General features: G+C 43.1%; 1 protein-coding gene across 1 annotated transcript; it reads right to left on the reverse strand.

The window, feature by feature from the left end:
* Positions 1-717: 717 nt before the first annotated feature.
* POMP (proteasome maturation protein) lies at positions 718-8,536 on the reverse strand. The gene is made up of 6 exons (XM_417119.8): positions 8,501-8,536; positions 6,600-6,697; positions 5,574-5,634; positions 3,966-4,067; positions 2,326-2,419; positions 718-1,228 (listed from the first exon to the last, which is right to left on the reverse strand). The coding sequence occupies exons 1-6, from the start codon at positions 8,501-8,503 to the stop codon at positions 1,161-1,163; spliced, it is 426 nt and encodes a 141-aa protein (XP_417119.4). The 5' UTR covers positions 8,504-8,536; the 3' UTR covers positions 718-1,160.
* Positions 8,537-11,414: the final 2,878 nt, after the last annotated feature.

Raw genomic sequence — 11,414 nt, forward strand, 5'->3', positions numbered from 1 at the left:
AACCTCTAGTCTCTCTAACTCTTCAAGAGGCAATTTGAAATTTCTTAAGACAAAAAACAAACGACCAATGAATTATCTTGTCATCTCAGTGTTTTTAATTTGCTGCAACGTTTTGCAATAAATACGCATAAGAGCACCATGAAATTTACAGGAAGGCAGCTAGAGGCTGTGGTGCATATGGGTAAGGAGCTTACGGCAGTTTTAAGCATACTGAAAAGCCCAAGAGATGCTTGAGGTTCTGGGACTGTGAAGAGGTTTGTAGCAACATTTCTCATTTCTGCTAAAATCATCTGTAAGAGCGCACTTAGCACTTTACCTGAGAGCAATATAAATCTGCTGGATAAACACAATTCCTGCCTTAGAAGTATTGTTTCAAGCTCCCTGCAGATGACAAGAGATCAGCTGTTTTGAACCACAACCCCTTTTGTTCCATTAGTAAAAATACCAGAGGAGGTGGTCACAGACATATGGTGTCTGTCCATCATAAGCAATATAACAAAGAGTGGAAAAGCCCGCCTGGTTATTCTCTCGGTTGCCTAAAGTGCCAAACCACTCCAGCTGCCTTAAGAGGAGGGAGGAAATGCACGCAGCGGGGTTCCACTGGCAGTGCAGTAATGAAAGATCTTTAAAGTAATGGCAAGAAAAGGTAACAACGCTTTATGTTGTGGATAAGAGATCAGTGATTCACAATTAATTATATTTTGGAACACAACAGCATTTATAGCAAACTTTTATTCAATGCTTAAAAAAGTGTATGGAAGTTTTCATGAACAAAGCATTACTCAGTGGAAAACATCTTTGTTTCCCCCTTAAAAAGTTCTTCTGCAAGAACATCCATTAAATGCATTTACCTACAATAATCAGTTTTAAAATGCATGGGTACTTTTTGGATTTCTTGTACACATGTATAGCATTTCCATAACTAAGAGACTGTCCTGAGCAGTGTATGAAGAGACATTATTTAAGCTGTCTTACAGGACATTTATGTAATTGACAACAAGCACAGAACAATTTATGGACTTTAAACATTTAATGTGCCTTTTCACCAAGGAAGGCAAATGGTATCTTTATGACTGTTTAACACTGAGTGTCAATTTAGTGATCATGTATTTAGATCTGCAGTATAAAGACATACACAAAACATTTTGGAGTACATTTTGTTACAATAAACCAAGTTTGTATTCCATCATCATGTGGGGCTCTCCCATAACTTCACTTTGTGAAGGATCTGAAAAAGAAAAAGTCAAAAGGATTAGGCTTTTACCAAGCTACAAAGACCAGTAAGAACTATGAAGATGACCATATTTAATTTTTTCATTTTAATGCTTAGTGCAAAAATGACTCAATTGATTCTTGACAGTACTGCACGGTGTGCCTCTGCCCAAAGCAATAATCAGGTAACCAGTACGCCTACAGTTGAACAGTGATATGAGTGTTTTGTAAGGGGGCAGAAGGGAGCTACTCAAGTAAAACCAAGTAGTTCTACGAAAGCACAACATCCTATAACCTGACTCCAAGGCTGAATGAGATTTGTACCTAATACGACGCAAGCCTGACCACAGCTTCTCCCATGGGTCCCATACATCTTTCCAATGCAACTCTTCTTTAGTGTCTAGCACAAGAGGAGCTCATCATTCAGCTCTTCTGCTAGCTGGAACATGCTTGGGTTTCTTTCTCCAACCTACTGCCTTGTTCAACAAAAATCCTACGCCATTAACTATCCTCTGAGATTCCTCCCTTGCCCGAAGTATGGCTCATATTGGCTGCTGTACTGAAAGGCTGTCCAGGAACACATGGGAAACACAAGCTGTACCAATCACTGATAGTATGAACTTCACTTCCATACAAAAGTCAATGCCAAAAATAAAAGGTTGCAAATGCATCTTGGAAGAAAGGTCCAATACAGCTGTATTGAACTGTTTTTCTCTCATAAGTAAGGCACATTAATGACTTTGTCCTCTAGCCTTTGTTTCTAATCATAGAACTTAAAAAACATCACATCTTTGTAACCTCTGCCTTTCAAAATCTGTAAAATTAGTTCAAAAATTTCTGGGGAAACAGGCATACAATGTTAGAGCAAATCTCCTCAAGAAACCCAGCCCAAGAGCAAATACAGACTTACTTAGCATTGCATATTAAATTCCATGCAACTAGCAGCTGAACCACACCTATTCCTCTCTCCAAGGTGCTTCTTTGCCTTTTGGAACTCAATTTTTTATTTCCAGTTTGTGCCTTTAAAGGTCCTACTCTCTAGTGGCAAAGAACTACACAGTTCCTAAATTTCACCTTTAAATGTTTCTACAGTATTCAAAACTATGTATTTACCATTCAGAATATCCTCAAAACCGATGCATTCATCATTTCCCCTCAGAGTATCCAGTGCCATATTTGAGCTGTGAAGAAATGGGAGACGCTGGGCCTGTAAAAGGACAACAAGAGTTCAAGTTGTTGCAGGACTGAAATGGAGATCTTTGAATTTCTTTCTGAAGTGTGAGCCACCATCCCTGAATGTATTTGAACACCCTTTGGGTGTGGTGCTCAGAGACATGATTTAGGGGTGGGTTGTTAAGGTAGTGTGATTAGGCTGCGGTTGGACTTGATAATCTTTAAGGTCTTTTCCAACCTGAGCAATTCTATGACTGAGAATAGTGACAGGCAGAGTCACTTCTTCCTTTGAAAACAATGATGAAGTAAGAAAACCACTGGCACACATCAATATCAAAACCAACCAAACACCACCATCTTCTGCTCCTCATCACTGTTTTGAGAAGAGCAGCCTTTCACCTCATTTGTACATTTCAATGCAGTGCAGCTACTAGTTTAAAAAGAAAAAAGAAAGTTCTGTGTTTTTTTCCCCTGTTCTGTTCCCATGAAGTTGTGGAGGGTCACCTCAACAGCCTTACTGCTGCTACAACTATCAGATGTCCCAATACACAAACTATTCCCTTAAACACTTTAGAAAGGTATAATGAAACCACAAAGGAGCTTGTATATCTAACATGACACACAAAAGCCAGGAGTAAATAGTCTTCTAAATCATCATGTTTCTCACCCTCAAACGTTTGTGGAAATACAGTAGCAGGATCTTTGCCCTCACCTGCCTCATTTTCTGCATATCAGTTAGGAAGAAGATTTTTCCTCACAAGAGGCCACAGCTGAGATAAAGGGACATTTTCATACGTCCTCTCTCTTGTCTTTCATCTTCAGGACAGGAAATTTATACCAAGTTAAATGGAACTCACTGTGGTTCAGTAGCACAAGATCCACTGGAGGGGAGTAAAAAATTGCTCCCACTTACTTGAAGAAACAGCTCTTAGTAGATTGACTATCTTCAACGAGCAAAAAAAATAATTTACTTGGACCACCAAACTGTGTTCCCTAAGGGACAAAGTCAGCCATGTTCCACTTACTCTCCATCCAGGGGATAAAAGGGAAAAGGAGGCGGCCTCAGCTTCCCAATTAAAAGTTAAAACCTTTGAATTTCCTGTAGACCTTCCCCGATCTTACAAGAACAGCTGGAAAAAAAAATCTAAGCATATATCAGACTTCCTGCTTCAGGTTTTGCATTACCTCTGTATCCACTCCCATGTCAATACCTGCTTCAGAGCCCCAAGCCTCTTTTCCCTACAGCTGCAGATACTCCTTATGAACATCATAGGCCACACACAGGGAAGTATTAATTTTTGAATTAATGGGAAAGACAGAACGCTAGTCCACATAAAATTTACAGTGCTGACCACTTCAGCAAGTAGCAAATAAAACAGCAGCAGCTGAAGGCCCTTAGCACGCTGACTGCTCTATTACTAACTGCAATAATTCTTTTTAAATAGGAACAGTTTGGTGAAAGCTACTTTTGGAAACCAAGTGGTTGCATTTCAAGACAGAAGGACATCTTCTGAAACCTTACATTCCCAAAGATGCCCTAATGTGGTTTAAGCAATGGCAGTTAGATAAAAAACTCCTACCTGTTTCACTGCTCTGAGTTCCATCTGTAGCTTTAAGGGCGCGTGGAGTCCTTGAATATTTCTCAGCATGGCAAAGTTTGTTTTATCTTGATTTAACTGGAACTACAACAAACAAAAATTGGTTTTATTTTTTAGAAAAAGCAACTTTCAGGTACAGACGAGTATAGAAGAGATCTGCAATATCCTACTTACATGAATATGCTAATTAACGTGGGTATAAAACAAATCCAGTGATCACAGAATCTTAGAATGGCTTGGGTTGGAAGGGACCTCAAGGATCACGAAGCTCCAACCCTCCATTCCACGTAGGGCCACCAACTACATTTAATACTAGGCCAGGCTGCCCAGGGCCCCATCCAACCTGGCCTTGAACATCTCCAGGGACGTGGTATCATATGATACCATCAAACGTACATGGAAGAGAGTGATGCAGGGAGTAATGCATTTGTTCTATAAAACTGAAATTGAATTTTGCAGGATTTTATTATAAATCAAGCAGAGCAAGTTTCCTTTATATATATATATATATATATATATATATATATATATTTTTTTTTTTTTTTTACAATGAGGATGAGTAACTCCACCAAGTGGTGTAGTTGTGCACTACTTCACCACACTATTACAAGTGCTGAAAAGGGAAACTAAGTCTGGTTTAATGTTGGAACAGAAAGCATAAAGACGTCATGAATTTTACTTTTAGCTATTGCAGACCACTTGAAACCACTTGAAATATTTCTTTTCTCTTCATCATACATACTATGCATCACTAAAAAAAATAACAAAAAGCTCATAATTTTACAAGCTGTTCTAAAACTGATCAGTAAGACAAAGAAAATGATCTACGTAATAGAGGTGAGTTGTTTTCTTTTAATGAAAAAGAACTGGCTTGTGACTACTGAAGTGTACAAAAGACATTTCTCAATAGTTCTGAAGCTTGAGTCGCCTGGCCTCAATCCTAACTTTCCCAGTACTAACTACATGCCTGTAACGTTGACATAATACACTACTGTACATCACAAAAGGAGTACAAATGTCTTATTTTAAAACCTGTACTCAGTGGTCATAACAAAACCTTGCAGCTATAATCCACAGACCACTCTGAAACAGCCCACAAGTGATGACTAAGCTGGACAAGACTACACTTAGAACAAATAGTATGCATAACATTTCTAGATGGGATAACGTAATTTAGAGAAAAATATTTTACATATTTTTTTTTGTGACCCATAAAATGAAGATACATGGCAAATCTAAAGACAAAATAGGAAGATTAGCCTTCCAGAGGTGACAGGTACGCCGCCAACCTAACTGGAGAGGTTGCACACACAGCCTTCAGATGGCTGCCCCTCACTAAGTAAACCCTGAACTGGATGCCCACTTACATACTTAAGAGTCAAAAGTGGAAGCTTAACTGTTAAACAAAGTTGCCAGCAGTGCACAAATAAAACAGCGTGTTACTGTTGTTACACACTTTTACTTTGTTAAAAGCAAAACCCTCTTCCACCTCCCTGGCTGCTGCGCAAAGCAGTCCAAGCAACCGTAACACTAAATTAAACACCATAATAAGTTAAGAGTGAAAAAGCCTACATTTAACACAATACTTACATTTTTTTCTGACAACTCCAGTGGGTGGCTGGGCACCAACTCATTTTTCACACATGCAAAGCTAGAAATGCAAGGAAAAGAATGAATTTCAAAAGATTAATCAGGTGCTTTTTTTAAGTTACATTCCAAACCAAATCCCAGATACAAACATCAATGCACAGAGACAGATTTAACAGTTTGAATTATAAAAAAGTGCTTAATGGTGAAGCAAATAAGAGCTCTAACTACAGCATAGAATCAAAGAATGGCTTGAGTTGGAAGGGACCTCAAGGACCATGAAGCTCCAACCCCCTTGCTGCATGCAGGGCTGCCACCTTTCACATTTAATACTAGACCAGGCTGCCCAGGGCCCCATCCAAGCTGGCCTTGAACACCTCCAGGGACGGGGCATCCACAGCCTCTCTGGGCAGCCTGTGCCAGCACCTCACACAGCAGTGCCAGAAGAAAACAATGTTTAACTTCAGACATCTTTTCTCCATAAATTTTCTGTTTCAAAAAGAGAACAATGGCTTTTCTTCCTTGACTCCCTTCAGAAACAAAGAAAAAATACTAATAAATAAAAACACTGTAAGGTTAATTATGTCCCTCCTACATTGTATCTGATTTTTAGAAGTCTGCAAGTTTCATAACTAAGATATACAGCACCTTTTGGATATATTGAGATACCCTGAAATAGATAGATTAACTTTATGTATCAGCACTGAAATTACTAATTTCACACACTGCTATTGCTCACATGCATACATGTATATTCCAACTAGCATTTACTTCATAAAGACTAATACTTGCCTATCATTTTTCTAAAAAGGAACATCAGATATTACCTACTTCTTGAAGGGATGTTTAACAGAAAACTTAAGCTTGAAAGACAATGTGACTAAACGCACAGGCTTTAGGCTACAGCCTTTAAGATTCACCTGCCAAGAACCTTCTTTAAAAAGTGTGCATTTAAAACACATTTTCCTCCTATATTGGAAGTTTGACGTTAGCTATGGCACTATTAAACATTAAAAAAGCAAAGCATACCCTCTGCGCAGAAGACCATGACCTTCAAATGGTCCAGGAAGTGAAAAATCAGTAATCGGGATACTGTCCTTCAACACAGAAGAAGCTCCTCTGGACTCCTGGAACATAAAGTAAGGATTGTTATAACAGAACCAGGCCTCTTTCATACGTGCTGTTAGATAAAGTGGAAAATAGCTTCAATGCTCCTCAAATAACTCATGTACAGGTCCTAAACTTCATAGTCTCTTTAATTATAAAAAAAAAAAAATGCAGTAAATAAGAATTATTTCAGAGATTTTGATGGCCAAAGGTAGCAACAAAACACTCTGGGGATGTGGCAGAAACAGAAACTCACAATGTTAGTTCCCAGCCTGTGCTGCAAGGATGGAAGGGAAGAAAGCAGATCGTGCTCAGCTTCAGTATAGACACAATCAGTTAAGATCAAATTGATTATGCCCATGGTTTTAGGCTCCCCACGAAGAGGAGGTGTACTCCAGCACACTAATATCTTAGTTCATGGAAAGAGCAAAGGAGAAACACTAGCTTGTAGCAGTAACTACAATACCACACCTCACAGATATACTGTGTGAAGCCACCTGAACAACTGATTTAAAGCTAACCTGTCCGATTTTACTGAAGTGATCTCAGCATTATTCTCACAAGGTGCCACACCAACAGACTGATGTCTCTGGAAGGTGACAGTGATGAGCTGCTCAATGCAGGAGTTCCACCTAGCAGCAATGCAGGATTAAACAGAAAATGTGCTCACAGCTAAGATTTCCTGTATCAATATGTTGCCACGGTAACAGTCAATAACCTGGTAGTGATTAGAAAAACCTAAAATAGCTGTTATTATGTGCATGCATATGGACTTGAGGATTCTGGTGGATGAAAAACCTCAACATCAGCCAGCACTGAGAGCTTGCAGCCTGGAAGGCCAACAGTACAGGAAGGATGCAGAACTGCTGAATTGTGTTTAGAGGATGGCCATGAAGATGCTCAGAGGGCTGGGGCACGTCTCCTGTAAAAAAAGGCTGAGGAAGGCTTGTTTAGCTTAGAGAAGAGAAAGCTCCAGGGACACCTCACTGCAGCCTTACAGCACTTGAAGGAAATTAACAAGAGGGATATCAACTTTTTACAGGATTTGATAGCAATAGGAGAAGTGGGAATGGTTTTAAACCAGAAGGCAGGTTTAGGTTAGATGCTAGTAGAATATCTTTTACCCAAAGGGCAGCGAGGCACTGGCACAGCTGCCCAGAGAAGCTGTGGGTGCCCCACCCCTGGAGGTGCTCAAGGCCAGGCTGGATGGGGCCCTGGGCAGCCTGAGCTGCTGGGTGGTGTTTCCTACCCATGGTACAGGGGTGGAACTGAGCGGGCTTTGAGATCCCTTCCAATCCAAACTACTCCGTAATTCTATATACATCATCTACCAAGCATCATACTCAACAACAAGCAGACCTCCGTGAGACTGCTGTAAGCAAGCTCACACAAGAGATAAATCACCTTGAAGATGAGACAAGAGGAAAGACCGGAGCAGAAGCAACTAAAACTCAAGGAGAAAGCCACGAAGCGCTGCCGTGAAGTAACTCGGGGCCCTGCTCATGCCAGAGCACTGCCCACCCCACGCAGGGGTGACACACGGCCCCGCAACCCCCCCCGTCGCGTTCTCTGCACGAAGCTCCCTCGATCTCAGCACTCCCGTGCCTACCGGCGCCGCCGGCCGCAGAGCGGGGCTCGGAGTTGGGCCTCGCCGGACCCCCGTGACTCAGCACAGCCCCTCCGCCCGCCCAACGCCCAGCATTCTGCCAAAGGGCAGAGCCGGCGGCTCGGGAAGGACACAGACCCGTCGCTCCCCACCCCGTTTGTGAAAAGAACGGCAGTAGCGGCACCAAAACACCGACCCACCACCAACCCACTCTCACCATCCTGACTCCACGCTCTCAGCCACTTCCGCCTCCTCTCGTCACTTCCGGTGCTCAGACCCCGGGAGCGGCGGGGCGGGGCCTCGCGGGAAGGGCGCGGCCTCACGGAGGGGGTGGAGTCGGGCGGGAGGGGCGGTGGCCGCGCTGAGCGGGCGGTTGCTGTTGGCCGCCGTTGGTGGCTATCGCCGCGCTCTGTGAGGTCGCTGGCTCGCTCCCAGGCCGCAGTGGCTGCTTCCATGTGGCCAGGCAGAGCCCTGTGCCTGCGTTGGGCAAGGTCTGCCTTTCCCGGGGGCTGCTGCTCGCTGAGTCACCCCCGGCGTGCAGATGTTCCCTCACACCTGCTGGCAGCTGTGTGGTGTGGGGAGTTCGTAGACTCATAGAATGGCCTGGGTTGAAAAGGACCTCAAAGCTCATCGAGTTTCAACCCCCCTCCTAAGTGCAGGGTCGCCAGCCACTAGACCAGGCAGCCCAGAGCCACATCCAGCCTGGTCCAACCTGTTCCAACCCTGCCTCTTCCTGCCACCAAAACCTTCTGGTTCCCTGCGGGCCTCAAGTGTGTGCTGGTGGCAAACATGTCAGTGCTGGTGGCCTGAGGGAGCTCAAGGAGGGAACTTCTTGAAGTAAATGTGGCCTCAGCCCCAGTGGGTGCTCTGGGGCAGTGCCAGGTGGGCATGAGGTGTTAGGGCAGCTCCATCAGACACTTTGGAAACAGCTATTGAGAGCTTTGATGAAGGCTGTGGTGTGAGTTGGCAGCCCGACCCATCCCCACCATGCCCACTGAGCACATCCCTCAGTGCCACACCCATATGGTTCTTGGACACCTCCAGGGACAGTGACTGCATCCCCCCTCTTCCCCCAGACAACCCCTCACCACTCCTCTGGGGAAGGAATTTTTCCTAATACCCAACCTGAATACGAACGACAACAGTGTGGAAACAGGGTTAACATCACCCTATGCTTAAAGAGGTTTGAAAGCTATCCCAAGAGTTACCAAGGCTGCTGCACGGTTGCAGGTTAAATGCAGTTTTTCTCTATCTTGGGCAAAATCAGTACACTCAGTGAAAACATTCTCGACCAAAGTTCTGGCCTTTTGTGTTGCGATCGCAGGCTTAAAGCACAGACTTCAAAAGAATGGGAATGGGGAATTGGGTTTTTTAAGTCATTTTTAGGAAAATGGGCACCACAAAGGTTTCTCTGATCTTATAATGGGTACTGGGATATTGTGGTGCTGGATTCATTATTGTAGAACAGAAATGAATACAGAAAAACAAATCGAGTTCCTGTTTAACCACAGCTTACAGAAAAGCTAGGTTTGTCACTAAATGTATTTATTTATTGACTGACTTTGTTGATCAGGATATGACCGTGGAGATGAAACATTGAACTTTCAAAGTCATTCTTGCAGGATGCAGACAGGATACAGTCACTCCATGTACACTTTTGACATCACTGCGATCCAGCCTAGGCCGCATAACATAAAAGAGCGTTCATAGCAAGAAAGAGCTGCTCTTCCTTTAAAGGCCGGCCTTCACACTGGGGAAAACTTCCAGACATAAACACAAATCACACGTGTATTTTCTCATCAAATTAGCAGGCATTTTGAATTCGAGCAACACTCAACTTCTGCCACAGCCAGCTTTGTGTTTTAATCATAATCTCATAGTCAGCATCTCAAGAGTGGATGGTTTTTGTAGCATCTCATTTCTATCAGTGGGTCTGCTGCAAGTCAGTTGGAGTTCCATGAGTGACCGTCGGGCTGACTGAAACTTGGTGAGAAAAGAGGGAATGTGTGGTGAGCAATGAGTGCTCCAGCTTCTCAGGGGCCATGGGAAAGGCTGAGCTCTGTGCTGCCTCAAACCCAGGCTGACCACAGCACAGATGGCAGCTGTGTGCTGGAACTGGACTGCTGGGTGCACGTGGCTGCATTTCATGTCCATCTGTCTGTCTGAAGGCATCTTCCAGGCCAATGGTAACAGAGTGGAGAGTGGGATGCAGGGATTGAGGTTGCCCAAGAGGTCTTTCAGTTAGCATTTGTACATAGTCTAAAATTAGCATGGGAATAACCACTGCTCCTCTAAAATTACTACTTCATTAAAGTTAAGACAATGAACTTCACGTGTTGGTTTTAAGGATAGCTTGAACGTTATAATTTTAACAAGTTTTTTTTTTTTTAAAACATTGTGAATAGAGGAGATCTGAAATGTGTGAATACTTTGAATTCTTTTCTGCTTGTTTTTTTTTTACCTCAGTGTTTTTGGAATGTCAAATCTGGTCCCTTTGGTTTATCTGAGGGACTTCCCAAAGGCTTCAGGGAATGCGTAGGCCGTGAGTTCCTCATTATGAGGAAAGTACCTACCGTTTTAGGAAACTGTACTTTGCTCCAAATGCTCTTTCAGCTGTTAAATTGACATTAGCAAACATAAAAGGTGGTGAGACACTGGAACAGGTTGCCCAGCGAGGCTGTGGATGCCCCCTCCCTGGAGGCATTCAAGGCCAGGCTGGATGGGGCTGTGAGCAACATGGTGTAGAGGGAGGTGTCCCTGCCTGTAGCAGGGGGTTGGAACGAGATGGTTGTAAAGGTCCCTGCCAGCCCAAACCGGTCTATGATTCTATGATTATATGCTAAAAGCTCATTAAACAAGCTCTCTTGCCTGAGAGCTGCACTGCCACCTTAAAGCAGTTTTTGAGCTAATACATCCTGCCCCTCTGTACATCTAATGGCACTTCTTTCCTCTCCCATTCCCAGATCTTTTTATTTGTTTGTTTGCTTGTTTGAAGAGATGGAAAAGCTAGAAATACCCTTTTTTTAGCACCACGAATTTTACTTAATACCACCAAAAGGAGCGTGTTGTGCAAGGAAACATGCCTCTTATATATATAGCTTCTGATATGGATGCGGCTTTGTCTCTGTTCA

The sequence above is a fragment of the Gallus gallus genome, chromosome 1 (genome assembly GCF_016699485.2).
Source record: "Gallus gallus isolate bGalGal1 chromosome 1, bGalGal1.mat.broiler.GRCg7b, whole genome shotgun sequence".
In the NCBI taxonomy this organism is placed as follows: domain Eukaryota; kingdom Metazoa; phylum Chordata; class Aves; order Galliformes; family Phasianidae; genus Gallus; species Gallus gallus.

Coding starts and splice junctions, on each gene's coding strand:
- POMP (XM_417119.8), bottom strand. Junction 2,420..3,965: donor AACTCAGAGCAGTGAAACAG/GTAGGAGTTTTT, acceptor GTCCTTTTACAG/GCCCAGCGTCTCCCATTTCT. Junction 1,229..2,325: donor TTTTGAGGATATTCTGAATG/GTAAATACATAG, acceptor TTTCTTTTTCAG/ATCCTTCACAAAGTGAAGTT.